This window comes from Candoia aspera, chromosome 7, assembly GCF_035149785.1.
Source record: "Candoia aspera isolate rCanAsp1 chromosome 7, rCanAsp1.hap2, whole genome shotgun sequence".
Classification (NCBI taxonomy): Eukaryota; Metazoa; Chordata; class Lepidosauria; order Squamata; family Boidae; genus Candoia; species Candoia aspera.
In genome coordinates, this window is record NC_086159.1 from 23,632,348 (window position 1) to 23,656,087 (window position 23,740).

The 23,740-nt window shown below is 37.5% G+C and overlaps 1 protein-coding gene across 1 annotated transcript in view; it reads left to right on the forward strand.

The window, feature by feature from the left end:
* The window catches only part of WASHC4 (WASH complex subunit 4), a 38,783-nt gene extending 15,515 nt beyond the window's left edge, over nucleotides 1-23,268 (forward strand). Inside the window, exons 16-33 of the mRNA XM_063308428.1 lie at nucleotides 274-381; nucleotides 736-882; nucleotides 1,041-1,120; nucleotides 1,426-1,531; nucleotides 5,557-5,673; nucleotides 9,662-9,830; nucleotides 10,042-10,196; nucleotides 11,025-11,099; nucleotides 11,190-11,294; nucleotides 12,572-12,706; nucleotides 13,611-13,719; nucleotides 14,825-14,891; nucleotides 15,498-15,584; nucleotides 16,774-16,921; nucleotides 17,555-17,651; nucleotides 19,639-19,835; nucleotides 20,821-20,920; nucleotides 21,738-23,268. Of these exons, the coding sequence (XP_063164498.1) occupies nucleotides 274-381; nucleotides 736-882; nucleotides 1,041-1,120; nucleotides 1,426-1,531; nucleotides 5,557-5,673; nucleotides 9,662-9,830; nucleotides 10,042-10,196; nucleotides 11,025-11,099; nucleotides 11,190-11,294; nucleotides 12,572-12,706; nucleotides 13,611-13,719; nucleotides 14,825-14,891; nucleotides 15,498-15,584; nucleotides 16,774-16,921; nucleotides 17,555-17,651; nucleotides 19,639-19,835; nucleotides 20,821-20,920; nucleotides 21,738-21,802 (2,067 nt within the window). The 3' untranslated portion in view covers nucleotides 21,803-23,268. The remainder of the gene's footprint in view (nucleotides 1-273; nucleotides 382-735; nucleotides 883-1,040; nucleotides 1,121-1,425; nucleotides 1,532-5,556; nucleotides 5,674-9,661; nucleotides 9,831-10,041; nucleotides 10,197-11,024; nucleotides 11,100-11,189; nucleotides 11,295-12,571; nucleotides 12,707-13,610; nucleotides 13,720-14,824; nucleotides 14,892-15,497; nucleotides 15,585-16,773; nucleotides 16,922-17,554; nucleotides 17,652-19,638; nucleotides 19,836-20,820; nucleotides 20,921-21,737) is intronic.
* Nucleotides 23,269-23,740: the final 472 nt, after the last annotated feature.

The window sequence follows — 23,740 nt, forward strand, 5'->3', positions numbered from 1 at the left end:
TGTAATATTAGCATAGTTCATAATTTGTTAATAAAACTTAAGGATAATTCTTTCAAATGTTCATATTATGTTAGAAATTAGACTGATTTGAAAGAATCACATATTCTCTTTCATATTAATTAGAGCTGTTAAAGATTTCAACTTTTGTATGCAGAGAAAACAATAAATGTGGGAATTGATTTGATTGATTGATGGATTTAAAGCATTGCAGGATTTGTTTTTAACTCTTGTTTTTTATTTTGTGTTCTGAAATTTCAACTTCAACAACTTCAGGCAATAGAATATACTTTTTACAGAAGAAGTATGACTGTTGCTGATTCGGTCACACATATAATTCAGCATCTTCAGCATCAGGCCCTTAATGCCATTGCTGTAGCCAAGGTATGAAACCAGTTCTAATCAGTATTTACATTTTGCAATTGAGCTCAGTGGTTATGAAAACTAGACAAGCTGGTATTTGAATAAATTATAAGGAACTTCAGAGTGGCAATAAACCCTGACATTATTGATGCTCAGATTTGGGTGTGAAAAGGCTAAATAAGGGATCCTTTGGCTTGCTAGAAAGTCAATTTTAATTATTGGATTAATTTGCTTTGGCTTTAAATCTGGTTTAGTTTGTAGTTTTAAAAAGGAAATATATTTGTCACTCTCCGTAATAAATTTTACTGGCTGATGATTTTTCCGAGTTACTAATCCCAAAATGCTGTTTTCTCTCCTCCCCCTTCCCCCCCAAAGAAAAGAGTAGTTTCTGACAAAAAGTACAGTGAACAACGCCTTGATGTACTTTCTGCTCTTGTGCTGGCTGAAAACACGCTCAATGGTCCTAGCACAAAACAGAGGAGACTCATAGTTTCTCTTGCCCTCAGTGTGGGCACACAAATGGTAGGTGTAACAGTTCCTTCCTTATCTGCTCTTACACATATTTATAAGCAGTAATAGTAGGGGGTTATGTCGTTAATGACTGATGCAAGTACTAGTTTGATAGCAACCACTGATGCATCTCTAATGACTGATTGGCCCCTCTTATTTTTTTCTTTCAGAAAACATTTAAAGATGAAGAACTCCTTCCTCTTCAAGTAGTTATGAAAAAGCTGGCCTTAATCAGTGAACTTAGGGAACGGTAAATAAAGCTATAAATGATAAAATCTTGCATCCTGAGATACCCAGAATAGGGCATCTCTTGATTGTGGTAGAGGGTTGATATATATAAAATATAAAATAGAAGTCAGCATCCTCCATCCTATGTTTGAAAACAAAAGTCAGCATCCTCCATCCTATGTTAGTTTACAAGTCAAGTTTTGTCTCTAATGATTATGAAGATAGATTCTGAAATGTACTATAAGCTAAATATATAACTCTTTGAAATTAGTTCTGTGTGAATTGTGAATATTTATTTTCTTAGTAACTTTAATTTTTCCATTCTAGAGTCCAAGCACAGTGTGACTGTTGCTTTTTGTACTGGCACAGAACTATATTTCCAATTTATCTGGATGATGTCTATGAAAATGCAGTGGATGCTGCAAGATTACATGTAAGTAAAACATAAATCTGAAATAGCAAGGAAAATTATAGAGGCATTGTAATTCTAATGCCATTTCAAGTATTATGATTTGTTAATTAACTTTGGTAAGAACAAGTCCCTCCGCAAAGGATCGTTACCTTGTCGTGGTGCTGGAGCTTGAGCACCTCAATGATGCCATGAGCTAAACCGTGAAGGGCCACCCAAGACGGGAAGGTCATGACAGAGAGGTCAGACTAAATGCGATCCCTGGGGAAGGTAATGGCAACCCACCCCAGTATTCTTGCCGTGAAAACTAAATGGATCAGTACAACCAGAGATATGTCGGTATACCATCGGAAGATGAGACCCCCAGGTCGGAAGATGGTCAAAATGCTACTGGGGAGGAACAGAGGATGAGCTCAACTAGCCCCAGTCGTGATGACGCAGCTAGCTCAAAGCCGAAAGGACGGTTAGCGGCCGACGGTGCTGGTGGTGAACGGCGAATCCGATGTTCTAAGGATCAACACACCATTGGAACCTGGAATGTAAGATCTATGAGCCAGGGCAAATTGGATGTAGTTATTGGTGAGATGTCAAGATTAAAGATAGACATTCTGGGCGTCAGTGAACTGAAATGGACTGGAATGGGCCACTTCACATCAAATGACCACCAGATCTACTACTGTGGACAAGAGGACCACAGAAGAAATGGAGTAGCCTTCATAATTAATAGTAAAGTGGCTAAAGCAGTGCTTGGATACAACCCCAAAAACGACAGAATGATCTCAATTCGAATTCAGGGCAAGCCATCTAACATCACAGTGATCCAAATATACGCCCCAACCACAAATGCTGAAGAAGCTGAAGTAGAGCAGTTCTATGAGGATCTGCAGCACCTACTGGACAATACGCCTAAAAGAGATGTTATTTTCATCACAGGAGACTGGAACGCTAAGGTGGGCAGTCAAATGACACCTCGAATTACAGGTAAGTATGGCCTGGGAGAACAAAACGAAGCAGGACATAGGCTGATAGAATTTTGCCAAGACAATTCACTCTGCATAACAAACACTCTCTTCCAACAACCTAAGAGACGGCTTTACACATGGACTTCACCAGATGGACAACACCGAAATCAGATTGATTACATCCTTTGCAGCCAAAGGTGGCGGACATCTGTACAGTCGGTAAAAACTAGGCCTGGAGCTGACTGTAGTTCAGACCATGAACTTCTTCTTGCACAATTTAGGATCAGACTAAAGAGATTAGGGAAGACCCACAGATCAGCTAGATATGAGCTCACGAATATTCCTCAGGAATATGCAGTGGAGGTGAAGAATAGATTTAAGGGACTGGACTTAGTAGATAGGGTCCCGGAAGAACTCTGGACAGAAGTTGGCAGCATTGTTCAGGAGGCGGCAACAAAATACATCCCAAAGAAAGAGAAAACCAAGAAGGCAAAATGGCTGTCTGCTGAGACACTAGAAGTAGCCCAAGAAAGAAGGAAAGCAAAAGGCAACAGCGATAGGGGGAGATATGCCCAATTAAATGCAAAATTCCAGAGGTTAGCCAGAAGAGATAAGGAATTATTTTTAAACAAGCAATGCACGGAAGTGGAAGAAGACAATAGAATAGGAAGGACAAGAGACCTCTTCCAGAAAATTAGAAACATTGGAGGTAAATTCCAGGCAAAAATGGGTATGATCAAAAACAAAGATGGCAAGGACCTAACAGAAGAAGAAGAGATCAAGAAAAGGTGGCAAGAATATACAGAAGACCTGTATAGGAAGGATAACAATATCGGGGATAGCTTTGACGGTGTGGTCAGTGAGCTAGAGCCAGACATCCTGAAGAGTGAGGTTGAGTGGGCCTTAAGAAGCATTGCTAATAACAAGGCAGCAGGAGACGACGGCATCCCAGCTGAACTGTTCAAAATCTTGCAAGATGATGCTGTCAAGGTAATGCATGCTATATGCCAGCAAATTTGGAAAACACAAGAATGGCCATCAGATTGGAAAAAATCAACTTATATCCCCATACCAAAAAAGGGAAACACTAAAGAATGTTCAAACTATCGAACAGTGGCACTCATTTCACATGCCAGTAAGGTAATGCTCAAGATCCTGCAAGGTAGACTTCAGCAGTTCATGGAGCGAGAATTGCCAGATGTACAGGCTGGGTTTAGAAAAGGCAGAGGAACTAGAGACCAAATTGCCAATATCCGCTGGATAATGGAAAAAGCCAGGGAGTTTCAGAAAAACATCTATTTCTGTTTTATTGACTATTCTAAAGCCTTTGACTGTGTGGACCATAACAAATTGTGGCAAGTTCTTAGTGGTATGGGGATACCAAGTCATCTTGTATGCCTCCTGAAGAATCTGTATAACAACCAAGTAGCAACAGTAAGAACAGACCATGGAACAACGGACTGGTTTAAGATTGGGAAAGGAGTACGGCAGGGCTGTATACTCTCACCCTACCTATTCAACTTGTATGCAGAACACATCATGCGACAAGCTGGTCTTGAGGAATCCAAGGCTGGAGTTAAAATCTCTGGAAGAAACATTAACAATCTCAGATATGCAGATGATACCACTTTGATGGCTGAAAGTGAAGAGGAACTGAGGAGCCTTATGATGAAGGTGAAAGAAGAAAGTGCAAAAGCTGGCTTGCAGCTAAACCTCAAAAAAACCAAGATTATGGCAACCAGCTTGATTGATAACTGGCAAATAGAGGGAGAAAATGTAGAAGCAGTGAAAGACTTTGTATTCCTAGGTGCAAAGATTACTGCAGATGCTGACTGCAGTCAGGAAATCAGAAGACGCTTAATCCTTGGGAGAAGAGCAATGACAAATCTCGATAAAATAGTTAAGAGCAGAGACATCACACTGACAACAAAGGCCCGCATAGTTAAAGCAATGGTGTTCCCTGTAGTAACATATGGCTGCGAGAGCTGGACCATAAGGAAGGCTGAGCGAAGGAAGATCGATGCTTTTGAACTGTGGTGTTGGAGGAAAATTCTGAGAGTGCCTTGGACTGCAAGAAGATCCAACCAGTCCATCCTCCAGGAAATCAAGCCAGACTGCTCACTTGAGGGAATGATATTAAAGGCAAAACTGAAATACTTTGGCCACATCATGAGAAGACAGGACACCCTGGAGAAGATGCTGATGCTAGGGAGAGTGGAAGGCAAAAGGAAGAGGGGCCGACCAAGGGCAAGATGGATGGATGATATTCTAGAGGTGACGGACTCGTCCCTGGGGGAGCTGGGGGTGTTGACGACCGACAGGAAGCTCTGGCGTGGGCTGGTCCATGAAGTCACGAAGAGTCGGAAGCGACTAAACGAATAAACAACAACAAAGAACAAGTCCATTCCACAAGTTTTAAATATACTAATGTGAAATGTAGTTTGTTCTAAAGTGAAAAACTAAAAGAGGAAAAAGGAGAACAAGCAAGCCTTAGGTTTATTTTTTGAATCATAGCTTAGATGATGGATTGAGGAGAATAGATTGTTGGAAGTCAGTTCTTTATGGGTACTTGGATAATGTTTAGGATTTTGAATTACATGAATTTTGGATTTACATGCTTCATCCTCTCATGCAAAGCTGTCACCAAATATTCAATAACTTTCACTCCATTTTTATAAACCCTAGTGTATATAACATAAATTTAGATAAACAATTACTAATTTTAATTATGGTTGGTAGAAACAAGCCATAGTTAAAATACAATATTATTTTAATTGACTGTAGTTAACATTAACAAATTTATAATTTATTAACAGGTTTGTAGTTTATCAGACTAAAGTGTGCTTAAATTAAAAGAAAGTAGAATTTTTCAGATCTTTTGCAGCCACACCAGGGAGAAACATGGAGCGTGCAAGACTAAGATTTTAGAGACTCATTCTCCTAATTCTAAACCCTCAAAATGCAGTTTTAAGGGGCCATCATTTAAGATCCTGATTTTGAATGATTTGTGTTTACTTTTTAGTATCTATTGATCTATGAATATTTATGGTTGTCTGAATTCTTCATTAAATTGGATTTTTTATTCAGTATATGTTTAGAGCATTGCGGGATTGTGTACCGGCTATGATGCACTCAAGGCATTTGGAATCCTATGAAATACTCCTAGAAAGCTATGACAAAGAAATCATGGATGTTTTCAATAAGGTGAGAGTGCATGTATTGTACTCAGTCTGAATTACAGCTATATAAAGAATATGTATTAAAATCTATTAAGGATTAACATGAGTCTGCATAAAGTTAAATATATATTGGTCTAGTAACTGTAGTTATAAATAAACTAGGGAATTATAATTAACATGTAATTTATTGTAGACCTGTAGCAAAACATCTTACTGTATTAGAATTAAAGTATTAAATATATGGATAAGTATTAGAAGTGTGTGGTTCTATGTTTTGTGGAGTTCATGCAATACAGAACAAAAGTATCTCACTACTTAATAAGTCAGAAAGTGGCCCATCTTGGACATTGGAATGACAAAAGATTGGAGAGTCGATAGGATATGAATAGATTCCACATTTGCATATTATGTAAATAGTCTCACATTTGTTTGCAGTAATACTGTGACCTGGCCGATTGCTTATTGAAGGCTGCTCAGTCATAAACTTATTTATGATCATTTATTTTTATTCTAGACCAAATTTTCAAAACACTGTATTATATCTAATATCTCTCACTTCTAATATTTAATATATTTTTAATATCTCAAATGATGATCAACCTCAATATGTACAGATAATTTCAAGTTGTTAAAGTTAATAAAAATTGCTTCTCAATTGCTGGACATTAAATAAAAACATGTTTTGGTTCTTTATCCATGTCTCATTATTGTTTTCATTTAAAGAAAAGATTACTGAGTTGTAGCTATATCCATCTTTTAATGAAAGCATTTGTTGTTTATTCGTTTAGTCGCTTCCGACTCTTCGTGACTTCATGGACCAGCCCACGCCAGAGCTTCCTGTCGGTCGTCAACACCCCCAGCTCCCCCAGGGACGAGTCCGTCACCTCTAGAATATCATCCATCCATCTTGCCCTTGGTCGGCCCCTCTTCCTTTTGCCTTCCACTCTCCCTAGCATCAGCATCTTCTCCAGGGTGTCCTGTCTTCTCATTATGTGGCCAAAGTATTTCAGTTTGGCCTTTAATATCATTCCCTCAAGTGAGCAGTCTGGCTTTATTTCCTGGAGGATGGACTGGTTGGATCTTCTTGCAGTCCAAGGCACTCTCAGAATTTTCCTCCAACACCACAGTTCAAAAGCATCGATCTTCCTTCGCTCAGCCTTCCTTATGGTCCAGCTCTCGCAGCCATATGTTACTACAGGGAACACCATTGCTTTAACTATGCGGGCCTTTGTTGTCAGTGTGATGTCTCTGCTCTTCACTATTTTATCGAGATTTGTCATTGCTCTTCTTCCAAGGATTAAGCGTCTTCTGATTTCCTGACTGCAGTCAGCATCTGCAGTAATCTTTGCACCTAGGAATACAAAGTCTTTCACTGCTTCTACATTTTCTCCCTCTATTTGCCAGTTATCAATCAAGCTGGTTGCCATAATCTTGGTTTTTTTGAGGTTTAGCTGCAAGCCAGCTTTTGCACTTTCTTCTTTCACCTTCATCATAAGGCTCCTCAGTTCCTCTTCACTTTCAGCCATCAAAGTGGTATCATCTGCATATCTGAGATTGTTAATGTTTCTTCCAGAGATTTGAACTCCAGCCTTGGATTCCTCAAGGCCAGCTTGTCGCATGATGTGTTCTGCATACAAGTTGAATAGGTAGGGTGAGAGTATACAGCCCTGCCGTACTCCTTTCCCAATCTTAAACCAGTCCGTTGTTCCGTGGTCTGTTCTTACTGTTGCTACTTGGTCGTTATACAGATTCTTCAGGAGGCAGACAAGATGACTTGGTATCCCCATACCACTAAGAACTTGCCACAATTTGTTATGGTCCACACAGTCAAAGGCTTTAGAATAGTCAATAAAACAGAAATAGATGTTTTTCTGAAACTCCCTGGCTTTTTCCATTATCCAGCGGATATTGGCAATTTGGTCTCTAGTTCCTCTGCCTTTTCTAAACCCAGCTTGTACATCTGGCAATTCTCGCTCCATGAATTGCTGAAGTCTACCTTGCAGGATCTTGAGCATTACCTTACTGGCATGTGAAATGAGTGCCACTGTTCGATAGTTTGAACATTCTTTAGTGTTTCCCTTTTTTGGTATGGGGATATAAGTTGATTTTTTCCAGTCTGATGGCCATTCTTGTGTTTTCCAAATTTGCTGGCATATAGCATGCATTACCTTGACAGCATCATCTTGCAAGATTTTGAACAGTTCAGCTGGGATGCCGTCGTCTCCTGTTGCCTTGTTATTAGCAATGCTTCTTAAGGCCCACTCAACCTCACTCTTCAGGATGTCTGGCTCTAGCTCACCGACCACACTGTCAAAGCTATCCCCGATATTGTTATCCTTCCTATACAGGTCTTCTGTATATTCTTGCCACCTTTTCTTGATCTCTTCTTCTTCTGTTAGGTCCTTGCCATCTTTGTTTTTGATCATACCCATTTTGGCCTGGAATTTACCTCCAATGTTTCTAATTTTCTGGAAGAGGTCTCTTGTCCTTCCTATTCTATTGTCTTCTTCCACTTCCGCGCATTGCTTGTTTAAAAATAATTCCTTATCTCTTCTGGCTAACCTCTGGAATTTTGCATTTAATTGGGCATATCTCCCCCTATCACTGTTGCCTTTTGCTTTCCTTCTTTCTTGGGCTACTTCTAGTGTCTCAGCAGACAGCCATTTTGCCTTCTTGCTTTTCTCTTTCTTTGGGATGTATTTTGTTGCCGCCTCCTGAACAATGCTGCCAACTTCTGTCCAGAGTTCTTCCGGGACCCTATCTACTAAGTCCAGTCCCTTAAATCGATTCTTCACCTCCACTGCATATTCCTTAGGAATATTAGTGAACTCATATCTAGCTGATCTGTGGGTCTTCCCTAATCTCTTTAGTCTGATCCTAAATTGTGCAAGAAGAAGTTCGTGATCTGAACTACAGTCAGCTCCAGGCCTTGTTTTTACCGACTGTACAGATGTCCGCCACCTTTGGCTGCAAAGGATGTAATCAATCTGATTTCGGTGTTGTCCATCTGGTGAAGTCCATGTATAAAGCCGTCTCTTAGGTTGTTGGAAGAGAGTGTTTGTTATGCAGAGTGAATTGTCTTGGCAAAATTCTATCAGCCTGTGTCCTGCTTCGTTTTGTTCTCCCAGGCCATACTTACCTGTAATTCGAGGTGTCATTTGACTGCCCACCTTAGCATTCCAGTCTCCTGTGAATGAAAGCATACATACAAACTATTCTCTTCTTTTCTGTTGTCTATCCTCTACCTCCTCCCCCTCTGGCTCTTAGAATGGAACTTGTGATAGACAATTAATGCATATAGTTTATTCTTACAGTTTAAATAAAATATTCATAGATGGCTGACAGTTATTTGTCAGTGACCAATAATGAGGCTGTAAGGAACACGGCAGAGAATGTTGTATCATAGATATTTACAGTATTTGCTTTATTTAATATATTTATGACTTAGATCCTTATTTAAAAACTAAAAGGTATTGGGACACCCAGGAGAAACTGTCTTACTTCTTGCAGGGAATGAGCCTGCATATCACTAGCAAGACTGCAATTTTTATATCAAAGGCCATTTGGAAGAGGATAGACTTCCTAGAATGGATTGGGGTTGACTACAGGGATGGTGATTTATTCAGAATATGTCCTACTGTTTTGTCTGTATTGGTTTTAAGTTTTTTGATAGGGTCAGATGACTAATCAGTATTTATTGTTGTTGCTGAAATACATTGTGCTTTTTCAGGTCAAAAAACTTCACAGAATAAATTAGATCTTTGGTATAAGGCAAATTCATTTTGCATCTCTACCCTGTCTCTTTGCTATGGGGACTGCTATCTCTTACTAAAGTAATTCAGATACTGCCAGAGCCAAGGGCTTATTTCCTCTTCCAGTTCGTTGTGGTTCCCTGTCAAAGGGGCAATCTTGGGTTGTTTTGTAGAACTCTTATCCATTAACAAATGTGTTGTGAAGATAAAGGTATACCATCCTCTGAAGATAATATTTATTAACATTTTTGTTTTGAGCAGCACCTTCTAGACAAATTATGCAAAGAAATTGAAAAGGATTTGCGCCTGTCAGTGCACACGCACTTAAAACTAGATGACCGAAATCCATTCAGAGTTGGAATGAAGGATCTTGCTCACTTCTTCTCTTTAAACCCAATTCGCTTTTTTAATCGGTTCATAGATATCAAAGGTAGGCATTTGATTGTTATTGATTGTTATAGTTCTAAGACTCATCTGTTTGTTTTGTTTTCAGTTTCTCAACGTTTATGCTAATTGTAGCTTGGGGAGTTACTTTTAAGATGCATGTCCTCCTTTATTTAATGCTGAAATGGGATATCTGGAATAAGTAGGTTCTTCAGTTATTGATTGTGCAAAGTTACCTTTTTCCCTCTTTTTTACAGCTCATGTGACTCATTACCTAGACAAGACTTTTTACAATCTAACTACAGTAGCTCTGCATGACTGGGCCACATACAGTGAAATGAGAAATTTAGCAACACAGCGCTATGGTTTAACTATGGCAGAAGCACATCTTCCTAGTCAGACTTTAGAACAGGTATGTCATGTACACACAAATCTTTCTGTATTTTTAAAAAGTTATTCAGAAGTTTATGGCATTCACTGGTGTTCAGTAATTAATAATTGTTTGAGTATTTTTGAGGTACCAGAATCCAGTGGCTTTAGTAAACAAATAAGATTATACAGATTGTCCCTACTTCTCCACTAAGTATTGGGGAACAAGCAGTTAAATAAGATTTCCTCTTGCTGAGTCTTCCCCAGTATGAAAATAAATACGTTGCTCTGAGTTTACATGCTACAGATGTGTAATAGAGTTGCATGGGCTTTTGGATATGTTGTGTTTTGATTATTTTGGAGGTGTATTCTTATGATGATTGTTTATGCAATTTTCTTCAAGGATGTAATTAAATATCAGTACCAAAATAAGTGAATAAAGTTTCTAGCCTGAAATGAGCCTTCCTTCCACACTTAAATTTATTTACTGTACTTAAATGTTAAACATTCTTTATTTGTATGCCTCCTAATCCCAAAATTGACAACATCAAAGTAAGAAACAGAAAACATACCAAGTTATGTGCCTGCCAAATTCCAAGCTTCAATCACAACATGCATCCCTTCTGTACTAGATGAAACAAACAGGTCTCAGTTGCTCTTCTGAAACTAAAGAGGGAGCAGGCCAGATCTCCATGGGGAGAGAATTCCAAAGAATGGGGGAAGCTGTCAAAAATGCCCATTGCCAAAGGCCCATTGGTAGACCAGATATGGAAGGAGTTGATCCTATTTGATCTGATTGGATGGATGGATGAATATGTCTCTCAGAAAACTTTAATTATTTGGTTTTTTAAATTGCCTCTTATTGTTTTAGGGCTTGGATGTTCTGGAAATTATGAGAAATATTCATGTCTTTGTATCCCGATACCTGTACAATCTCAATAATCAGGTAAGAGGAAGATGAACACTTAAAACCCCAGTTATTAACTGATTTCCTTTCTATGACTATTAAATTTATATAACAACTATGTAATTGCAGATCTTCATTGAAAGAATCAGCAATAACAAACATTTGAACACCATAAATATAAGACACATTGCTAATTCAATTCGAACACATGGCACAGGAATCATGAACACAACAGTAAGTATTGTGATATGATTTAGCATTTATTGATCTCTTTCCTAAGCGTGTATTACAAACGAAGAGCAAGTTTAAATCATAATATTAAAATTACTCCTTTTGAAATAAGTCATGAAGATACATCTGAGCATAGCGGTCGGGGTAACTTTTAAGTTCATGGCATAAATTTGCCTTATTTTTATGCTTTTTTTAGGGACCCCTTTAGTTTTCTGGTTCTTGCCTCCTCCAAATAGATCTCTGCTGGATAATTCACTAGTATCGTTCACTACCAACGCAGAGAGTAAAGGTAGCCATTCCTAGAGGAAGATGCATGTAGATGCATACAACAAATCACAGTGTATCAACTGTAGACAGCAGTAAGCTTTTACATGCTGTTTTTGAGATGTGAGAATGCACATGAGCTAATTCAAGTAATTATGGTTGGCAAGTTTTAAGGGATCAGAACTGCTGCTGTGGCATAAGGTAGTTGCACTTCCCCCAACTCATTTATTACTGTTACTATTACTTCAATTGGTTTTATGCCCAGAGGACATTCAGGGCAGTTACTGTATCCTTGGTATCTTTAGTTAAAAGGATTCCAGTTAGTAGAATCAGGACAAATGAGCTGAAATATCTGCTTTCCCCCCATCAATGTACCTTAAGTCTAAGCTATTACACTAGCTTACAACTACTGATGTGTCGCCTACCAGTTTGGAAGCTTTAACAGGAGAACCTAACGCATCAGCAGGAGCAGGTTGCTTGTTTCTTCAAGTACAACTTTTACGGTGCTGGTTAAAATCCTCTTCTCTTTGTCATGGGACTGTTAATCCCAAATAAGGGTGATTTTTGCAGTTTGCTGTTCACAAATAATTTTGGATCTAAATAGCTCCGAGTAGCAAAGCAATTTCATTTCTGGAGAACTGTGGAATTGTAAACAAAGTTTACATATTTCTTGAGTCTTGGGACCCATTCATATATTATTACTGCAGTGAGGACACTGCTTTTGTGTAGTTATGCACACGTTGCATCAGGAAAGGCATAGGGATTAATGATGTCATCTTCCCATGCCATGCAGTGTATACATGCTGATGCTACAGTGCAGCATGCAGAATTAGTGACCATGTTTGAGTGTTAACATGACTTCACATTTAATAATACCTTATGAGAATGTTTTGATATTACATGTATTTTTATTCCACTATTCAGTAAGCAGATACCTGGAGATGGGGGTGAGAGGGTGAAATAAGGCAATAGTGATAGGATTTTTTAAAAATTGTGTTTGTTTTATATTTTTTCAGGTAAATTTCACATACCAGTTTCTGAGAAAGAAATTTTACATCTTTAGCCAATTTATGTATGATGAGCACATCAAATCCAGATTGATCAAAGATATACGATTCTTTAGGGAAATTAAGGATCAAAATGATCACAAGGTATGTTACAAGCCTATATAGATTCATGAGTCTTGGGGAAAACGCTTCCCACAAGCAAAGTCAACGGGGAAGCTGGCAGGGAAAGTCGCAAGTCAGTCTTATAAGTCGTTCCCGTTCCTGTTGTTTTTTCTCCTGAGGAGCCCGGCTACCTGCACTAACCACCTGCGCACCCTCCTGCCCTCGGCAGCAGCCACCCCCTGCACAGCCACGCTTGTGCCACGCCACAGCAGCCGCTTACCCACCCACTAGCCTGCTTGCGAGCCATCCAGGACTTGCAACTTCCTGCCGGCTTCTCCGTTGACTTTGCTTGCTCGAAGCCAGCAAAGTTGTTAACCGAAGACTACCAGTATTCCTATTATTGGGGATAATATAAAAGTACAGTGAATAAACTTATATTACAAAATTTCAACTCATTTCTATATAGGCAGATTCATATGAAATAAGTACGTTGGGAGCTAAAAAACAGGGTTTCAGATATGTTGTTCCATTCAGAATATAGAAGTTTGTCAAAATTGCATTTAAGAAGTGAAAATTCAATTATGTATTTTAAATCTGATCTTTGTCTCCCAAGTTAATTATTTTTGCTGTAACTGTTTAGGGGGTCTGCATTAAAATGGCTTCTGAAAGCATTGGTCAGTAACACTATTCCTGAATAACAAAGTAACAATCGTTCTATATTCTAAAAAAATAGTGACATTTGCAGTAAAGTTTTCTAAAAAAATTACAGTTGTTACAAGATTTAACTAATCTTCATTATAAAAGTATACATCTCTCCTTTTTATAGGACTACAGAAATTAGTAAAGTAGAACAAAAGGGCATTGATATGTGGGAAATCCAAATGGGCCCGATATCAGTATTTCATAATCAATCCTTGTTTGTGGTATATTATCAAAACTTTTCTAGTACCCATTTGAGAGAGCAGAGAAATTCAATCGGGGGATCAGAAAACTTGGGATTACACCAGATGGACAAAGTTACCTTGACCAATTCAGGCAACTAATAAGCCAGATAGGTATGAAAATAAATTGTAAATATTATATTGAGATGTGTTGGCCATAATCAGAATGACTACTCTAGGTGTAGTTGATCGCAACTGGTCTGATGCAGAGCAGAACCTTACATCATACTCCAGGTGTTCCTGGCCATTGGGGGCTGGTGGGCCAGTTTGGAGTTTGGGGGAACCTACCTGTTCTGCGTATTCATCAAATAGGTTTCTAGAAGCTCACAAAAATATTGTATGGGGACATAATTAGTTACAAAATACTGATTTTCAAGATGCTTCTTGTCACTTTTAGTCCATCTCTTCTCCATGCAATACCTCCTTACTATCTGCCAGGGCAGATGGGCATATTTTCAGACAAAGCACTGGGCTGCAGTTGCCCCATATTTTTATTTTCCAAGCAAACTTATGGGGACTATTTGGAAAGGAGAATGCTGGAGGCTGGCCCTTTACTTTGCAACATGCCAGCTACAAATAAATATTTGTGGGTATATGGCTGGCTTGGGAATTCTGGGAGTTGAAGTCCACACATCTTAAAGTTGCTTAGGCTGAGAAACACTGATGTACCGTAAGAAGTTAGACGTGGCAGGGAATCTGCCAGCATCAACAGAACTGTCTGTACAATCATGCTGATATCTCTGGCCTACAGGGATCCCTGTGATAAATATATCAAACCTGTTTTCCCCTCCAGTCCCTTGATAGTAAGATTGTGCTCTTACATTTCTAAGCAGATGATGGAAAAATAGGCAGATGTGGCTTTCTAATATCCTAGGCTTTGCACAGCATACAGCTGCCCATGTATGTTATAATTTATGATGTCTGCTTGGACTGGGATAGACAACCTGCTACCCCCTAGCTACTGTAGATTATTATAAATTTCCCCAGCATGAGTAACGTTCAGGAATTAAGGGAATTTCTGTCCAAACATTGGACCAGCATGGGGTAATTTTCTTTTGAATTAGACATTAATACTATTTAATTGTGCTGAAGGGAGTCATTTCTACTAGATATGCCTAGCATGTTCATTTAACAAATGATAAAATAATCTGCTAGTATTCTAATTGGTTGTATTTGTCTCTGTAATACAAATTCAGATATTACATGTCTTTGTTTAAAGGGAACGCAATGGGCTATGTACGAATGATAAGATCTGGTGGACTTCACTGCTGTAGCAGTGCAATTAGGTATGCACCAATACTTTTTAGCTAGTCTGTCCATGTTGCTATAAATCATTTGCAGATCTTCCTGCTTTAATTTTTCTCTTCGTGGTTAACATATATTGCAGTGCTCCTTTGGATGCATAGTTGGATGCAAGAATGCATCATGTCAGTATAAGGGTTGTTTTTCTTGTGTTTGAATATATCATACACCTGTTTAGTACATTTAAAATTGCATACTCATATTAAATTTTCATTAATTTGACAGTTCATATTTGTAAAAATATAATAGTAACCTGATAGCACGTATGGGTAGGTGTCAGTATAAAAGTGTAAATAATATAATGAGCACAGGATGTGAAAGAGCATTAGTGATGGTAAATATAGATGCCACAACACTTCTGCAAATGATACCTGCAAGTGTGAAAATGTGTTGGCTAGAAATATGCCGCCTTGTTGATTACAAAAACTACTTTTTAGGGAGCAAAGCAATGTTATTTGCTAATAAAATATGAAGTACCTTGTGATAAGGTGGGAATAGAAATATAGCATGTAAGAACAGAAAATTTATGTTCATTTACACATATATATTATAATCTCCAATTATATGAAAACCTAACATAAAACTTGTAGATTTGTTCCTGACCTTGAAGATATTGTCAACTTTGAAGAACTTGTGAAAGAAGAAGGTCTGTCAGAAGAAGCACAAAAAGCAGCTAGGTAATTTTAATGCAAGTATAAAAAGTATTTTACTATTTCTTGCACTGCTCTTCAAAATACATTCAATAAAATAAAATGATGATCTCCATTCATAGCTATTTGTTACAGAATTCTGTGGGAACCAGTTCAGAAGCATCTGTGGAGATATTTTTGTCTTGTTTGCAGCTTCTTAAAGGCATCAGTTTAGCAACAATGGCAACATGTTATTGGACCAGAAAAAGCCTTGATCTGATATAGTGGGGTGCTTCTCATATTCTTCTGTTTATTACAGGGTTATCCATTTATTTTCTCACTGCTAAAATTCCAGGCAAAGTTCACTGAAGTTCAGACTGCTCAGGATACACATTATTGATATTTTTAATTGTTTCATTAATTTTATAGCCTACCTTTCCTCCAGAAGCTCAAAATAGTGCATACGATACTCTCAACCATTTGACTTTGACCACTATCCCGTTTCTAGATCTCCAAATTGTTTTGATTTGTCCTTTGACAAAGCTCCGTGGGAGATTTTATCTCTCCATCCTTCCATATTACTCTTTAAATAAAACCTCCCAAAGTTGTTAAACGTACTGTTTAAATATATGTGTGGAAAAATTAAGAAAACCCTCCACTGCCTACTTTAGAAGAGATGGCCTCTCTCCAGCATTGCTTACATCTTGCCTTCTCTGCAATATCACCTGCCCTTTGGAATATTCTCCCCCTGGAGTTGAGGCAGGTCCCCTCGCTCTTGGACTTCTGAAAAAAAAATTAAAAACCTGGCTCTGTCAACACGCCTGGGGTGGGAAAGAGAGCAGTTCTTCTTGGGGATGGTTAGCTCCATAGAATTGCCCTGTTTGCTTGTGGATAGAGAGAATATCTTAGCCATCTGGATTTTATTACATTTTAATATATTTATATTTTTATGTCATTGATATTGTAGTATATTATTGTATATTATATTCTGGTTGAATGTTTTTATTGTGAACCGCCCAGAGTCCCTCCTTGTGGGGGAGATGGGCGGTGATAAATTTGATTGATAAATAAATAAATAAGGGTGATTCAAACACTTCTTTAAAATGGTGCTCAAGATCATCATGAAACAAGTAGCTTTTATTTCTGTATGTAATTAGTGCCAAAGGAATAGCACATCCCAACACAGGGTAGGACCAGAACGTTTTTCCTCTGGACTTGCTCTGTCTCTGCTTTGCAGGCAGCTGGATTCTGTACTCGGCGATCTCACCCGCAGCTCTGCAGAAGGTACAGAATACTTCAAGATGCTCGTGGATGTCTTTGCTCCTGAATTCCGCAGTCCAAAGAACATGCATCTACGCAATTTTTATATCATTGTTCCGCCACTGGTTAGTATTTGCGTTACTCGATTTCTTAAACAACAAAAGTGGTATTATTTAATAATTTATTTACTTAATACATTTATACCCTTCCTGAAGGACTCTTGGTGGTTCGCAAAGATAACAGTACAAAATCATAATGAAAACATCCACAATCAGTTTAAACATAGAAAACGTGATTACAGATGTAAAATGTACTTGTGTTGAAACAGCTAGTATTTAGTAAAAAAAGCATCTACTTGCAAATAACTGAACTTACCAACATAGAAGACAATTCACTGGAAAGAGCATCTGCTTTACAGAGCCAGGTTTCTTGTGAAAGGGTTTTGGATAATTGGATAAATATTATATTCAAGGCCAAAAACCTAACTGCACTTTCTATTAGTCTGATTCTGATATTGAGACCATAACCTTATCTAACATACGTATTTAAAATTACAGTTCTGCTCCTCTTAAGTCATTTTCCAGAACTAAGGATGCCTTGAAAAATATCTCCAAGATGCCATCAGAAATAATATGTACAAATGGTATAACCAGCGTAGTATTCTCTAAGCTTCTGGGTTTGGTTCTATTGTTTTGGAATTACTAAATTGGGGTAATTATTTGGGCAACCTCATGCAATCTCTGGTCTGTTGTTTTTAGGCACTCAATTTTATAGAACACTCAATCAGTTGCAAAGAGAAACTGAACAAAAAGAACAAAGTTGGTGCAGCTTTCACTGATGATGGCTTTGCTATGGGTAAGTGCAGAGCAGTGTTCCTGTAAGGATCTCTTTCCCCCCTCTAACCATTTAAAAATATATAGGAGTAGAATCACTGTATTTACCCAATAGGAAGATGGCATTTCTTCCCCAAATCACCATCTGTGAATTGGGAGAGGGGAAGTCAACTTACATTTGCTGAAATCAAAGAGATGGAAAGGTTAATCTCTGCTGCTCATTTGATGAAAATTAACCTATTTTGTAAGATCTAAATACAGTTTCTCTTTGCTTTTCATCCCTCTCCAGTTTTTTTTCCCACCTTCCCTCAGCTGGATTCAGCTTAGTTCTTTCCTTTCTCTTTCAATAGAGCCATCCCACCCTCTTATCCCCTTTCTGTCCCGTTTTCTTCTTCTTTGTTTCTGCTTGAAGAAGTAAGGGGTTCATGAATGTGTATACGCATGCCTATTTTGGTGAGTGAGAGTGGTTTGTGTGTAAAAGAGGGAATGATGGCTATATGCTGATAGGTTAAAAAAATGCTGATGATAGAGATCAGTTAATTTCAATTAATATATAAATGGGGTTGCCTCATTTTGCAGGCAATGAATTTAACGAGCATCTATTCTGCCTGTTTTAGAAGTATGTAAGATACATATATTCCTATATGGTCATACATTCATGGGTGTTGTGGGAAGGGAAGGAGAGATTCTTCAGAGTGGGGTTCACTTGAAATAGGTAACCCCATATTACTGGATATTGCACAGGAGCTGGTCTGTGTTTATAATCTTTATCTACTATTCCTGTTGGGTAAGTACAATAAGCTTATCTGTCATTCTGTGCCTGTTGTGTTTGTCTTTTTATAGTTTGCACTACTAGGTTATATGGAAAAGGCCATAACTCAGTATTTTATTTTATTTTATTTTATTTTATTTTATTTTATTTTATTTTTATCACCGCCCATCTCCCACATACGCGGGACTCTGGGCGGTTCACAATAAAACAGTTTAAAATTCAATAAAATCATAAATAATATCATTAATCCGTAACTATTTTATCTCAGAAAAGTGCAGATTTCAATGGTTCTTTGAAATTTGTCAATTTGATTTCTTACTGTATTTTTTAATATCCAGGGTGTGACCCTTTTGCAGACAGCTATTCAACTCTAGCTTTTAAATATCAATATTGACATGTACCAAGGAAAAGCAACTACAGTAAGATAAAATACCTTGGTATAATTGTGAACATTACAGCTGGTTCTTATAATGATGATAATCATAAACATAGGCTCCCGTAATCTACACTTTTAGGCAGCCAGGAAGTGGAGGTTACAGGTAGCACAGCTAGATTCTGCATTTGAGCTGGGACTGAACATACAGCTGCAGCAAGTGAGGTGTCCCAAGCTCTGTCTTAGTGTAGTACAATTTAGTATGTCCCTTTTTCTTTTTAGTATGTCATTTACTTTACTATGTTTTATTTCACTATGTTAATTTCTCTTTCCTTGTGGGGCTTCAGTTTCTTAGTTTTGTGTAACTCAATTTTTTAGAAATAGGAAAATTAGTACCAGAGCTTTTGGAAGCTGAGCTAGCCTATTAATATCATGGTGATTTATAGATTTTAATTGTATTATAATTGTATCTAGCAATAGCATTTTAGCCATTCATTTTAGTCTCACTTATACTCTTGTTATAGATTCTATAGTAATGTATTCTTTTCTAATTTATTCTTACCCTTATTTACTTATAATCTGGATTTTTTAAAGGGTAATTTTATAGGTATTATAGGTATTTCAGGATAAACATACTCTGTTATGTTATCCTAGTAACCTTTATTACAATGTTTTTGATATTTTATTTCATACTTTAAATTTTATTTTTTGAGTTGTAACTTTACTTGTGTTGTGCTGGTCCTTGATCAAAATAAAAATAAATCAAAATCAAGCATCATAAACATAGGCCAATTTAAAGCAAATATGCCATATATGTTCTTATTTTTTAATTGGGGTTGGGGTGGGAATATCCGTATCTTGCAGGTGTGGCTTACATTCTGAAACTTTTGGACCAGTACCAAGAATTTGATTCCCTTCACTGGTTCCAATCAGTACGGGAGAAATATGTGAAAGAGATCAGAGCATTAGCAAAACAGCAGAATGTCCAGTCAGCTAGTCAAGATGAAAAGTTGCTGCAGACTATGAATCTTACTCATAAGCGACTGGAAGTTTGTTTGCAGGTATTGTTTATTATCTATTACATGACACAGTTAAATTACAGCCTCAGAGGAATCTGAAACATCAAATAGGCATGTGCAAACTGAAAGATAGGATCCTGTCACTAAAAGCGTGGTTAATTCAGTGCTAATAACAGAGTTAATAACACCACTGGGCCACGGTGGCTCAGTGGTTAAGACACTGAGTCAGGACCATTAAGATTAGCAGCTCGGCAGTTTGAAACCTGAGAGCGCGAGCCACATCACGGAGTGAGCTCCCGTCAACTTGTCCCAGCTCCTGCTAACCTAGCAGTTTGAAAGCATGCAGATGCAAATAGATAAATAGGTACCACTTTGGTGGGAAAATAACAGGGACATGAAAGGAGCCCCCTCAGGCGTTCCCTGGGCAACGGTGGTGTCACTGGCAAATCCTTTCAATACAAAAGCGCCTTGGTAGGTGCTTCTGATGTGAAAAAAAAAAGTAACATTTTCAAGTATTCAAAAACTGCCCCCAAGTTCTTGCTAGAAGGTAGTTTTGGTGCATTACTAACATTTAATCAACTTTAAAAAAATTAAATATTAGTAATTCACAGAAACTGCCTGAAGCCCAGGAGCAGTTGGGCGACCTTGATCCAATCACCCAATCAATGCTGCGACAAGCAGGCTGAAAAATAAAAACCCTCATGACGTCATTATTTAGCTTTTTGCTGTTTATTTCAAATTCTTGTACAAGGAAACGTCCACAGGAGCACAGGTAATCCAGAAATAAGTAAATTGTAAGCAAGGCATCAACTGTAAAATGAAGGAAAATATACTGAATTGTTTGCTTTGAATAATATTCTTCACTATATTAGGTCGATAAGATATAAAAGATGATATTGATTATTCAGGTATACATTATACACAGTATTTATGGGAGTTGCATATGTTCAAGGACCTTAAACAACTTGGAGATTCTGTGATTGTGTGGCATGTTAAAACTTACACATTTTTTTTTCATTTTTCATAGGAATTTGAACTGCTTTATTTCTCACTCAGCAGTGCAAGGATCTTTTTTAGAGCAGATAAAACTGCAGCAGAAGAAAACCAAGATAAAAAAGACAGTGAAGGTTAGTAGAAAACATTCTGCTCTCTGGGGAAGTCTGGCACTGAATGCAAATTATTCTCGGTTCCTATATGCTATAAGCTACAAAGCTATGGGGGAATATTATTAGTTTTAAAAAAGAACAGCATTCAATTTCTACAAGCCTGAATTTTATTATCATCGATTTAGAGCATAAGGGAGAAATTCAGAGTAGCGGAATGATTCACAATATGCAATAGCCCATTCGTGTTCTGGCTCTTCACTGAGCAGATTGAACAGTGATGCTGGAAAATGTAATGAAATAATAGGCTATTAATCCTAAATACAATAAAGGCCTGTAGCACTTTAAAGATAACGCATTCATTATATCCTAAGTTCTTATGGGCTACAGTCCACTCCATCAGATAGATGGAATGCTCTTTGGGAAATTATATAATCTGTGTTTAGAAGGGAGAATAACAAACTCTGGGCTTAACAGAAAATGAAATACAGGAATTCCAGATTGTGAGGATGGTCTGTTCACAGAATAGTTTTTGAGTGTGGCATGTTTTTGCATTGATGAGGTAACTTACACATATTGGCTAGGATGTTTGTTGCTCTTTAGATAAATGGTACCCATTTTTTTTCCTTGGCATTTCACTCTTTCCTTTCTACTTCTGATATTCAGGGACAAATTCTTTTTGATTCTCCCCCATGTAAAAGTCCCTCACAAACAACTGTCCATTGGAAATTATGTTTAATAACTAATTGCATGAATTTTAAAAATGTGTCTAAACATCCTTTGTTTTTCAATCAGTGCTGAGAATATAAAATTGTTGAAATTGGCTCTTTTTGTCTTACAGAAGAATCTGCAAAAATAAGCAATGACCTTTCAAATTCTACTTCTGCAGATCCTCTTGTAAAATGAGAGTTCTGGTATGGTTAATTTGTAGATGTGGTTGTATGGCTTTCCTTAATAGAATTTCCAATTTAGAAGCTATACTAACATAGACTTTAAGTTTTGCAGCATTCAGAGATGTAATTGATTTATCCTCCTCCCCAAAGGTGGAGTTAATGATGACCCCTACCCTAAAATTGCATCTTTTGCATATATTTGACAAACCTAGAAGAAATATTAAATATTTGTTTAAACTGCATACATCCTTATATTGAAATTTAGCACTGTGATACAACTGTGTGATTCCTGATTACTTATTTGATAAAGGGGGAATAATAATTGCACTGAATTTCGATGGGGGTGAAGTGGGAAACTAATGACTACTTACAGATTCCGTTTCAAGGAAATTTCTTATCCAGCAAAACTGCAAAAAGCAAATAGTACCACCCCAGTTGAGAGAGCATGGAAGAGAGCTGTGAACATTTTGGAAAATGATTTGGAAGAAGCAATTTAGGCTGTGCATCAGCACAGGACCTCTTTTGCTGTTCTTTAAAGTTGACTTTTCAGGTTTCCCTGGAGGAAAGGAAGGTATGGCTGCCTTAAGAGATGCATTTGTGGCAACTCCTTAAAACTGCACCTTTTCACACAGAAGCCTACTTTAATGAATAGCTGAGAAGCTCTGTCCTTGCGTGAGGTCTGAACTGTTTCGTCTGAATAATTTTCAAAGGGTGCAGAGCCCTCATACAAAGTACCATTTCACTTATTTTTTCTCCAAAAGCTTTTTTTTTTTTTTTAAAAATCACTGCTCTGATTACCATCTGATTTTGCAAAGAAAGTAAATACAAATAATAGGAACCAATTAACACATTAAACTTTTAAAACAAGAGGGTTTCACTCTTCAGTTTTTTTTTTTCAGTTGTGTTTGTCTGCTAGTGGAATTGATTCCTTCTTTCCTTAAATCTGCTCCTGGTGGTTAGGGGTAATTTAGGGAGGGACTTAAAAAGGGGAACATTTCTCAAGAGTGTACAGCTTGATTCATAGGTTGCTTTATATTCTGTAGAACTCTAGAGCAACTGTGATTTGTTGAAATGGGTGGGACCAGGTTGGCATAGACCTTCCAGACGTGCTGTGAAATATAACGTAATTTATAGTAATACTCATTCAGCACAGTATTTGTAGTTCCACTCTCAAGTATGTTGTTTTGATCTAAGATGTGATTGATAAGGGGGCAAATTTGTTATCAGAAAGTTTCAAAATATCCTAATTCCTAATGGATTCAGTTGCACTAAATGTATCAAATTACATCCTTAATATGGTTGTTACTGCTTGTTTCCTAGTGCATATACTAACTCCCTCTTGAAAAAACTGTCTAATTCATAGACTTTACCATTTAAAGACTCTGCTGACTTAGATGAGCAACTTGTATGTCCCAGAGACTGTAAAGCGTATTAACCTTAAGGCAGCTATGTGCTGTAATAAATATACTCATTTTCATACCTTTTTGGCATTTAATTTGAGAAAGTCATATTTTAGACATGTGGCTAAGCTGTACAGTGTTAACTAATATATTAGTGAGATACTGGAAAAACAGCCTTCTAGATTCTAAAAGCATGTATATGAAATGTTGCTGTGAATATGTATACATACAGCTTTGTGAATATAGTGATGGTTGCTACTCTTAAAAATGTTGAAACTGTAAAACCATGTAGTACAAAAATACTTTGGGCCTTGAATGCAACTCTGTTCTTAAGAGTCTAGTATTGTGTCCTTCTGCGGAAAGAGAAGTCATTATACTTCTTTGGCTTTCAGTAGATAAAGGTTTTCACAGCTGCTACATGTGTGGCAGATTAAACAGGGGAACGGGGAAGTACTTAACATAGCCGTATATGATCAGTGATGGGTTCAGTAAGACATGGAGTTATTGTTTGTCCTCCTCCTGTTTCATGTTTTGAATAATTTGTCTTCCAA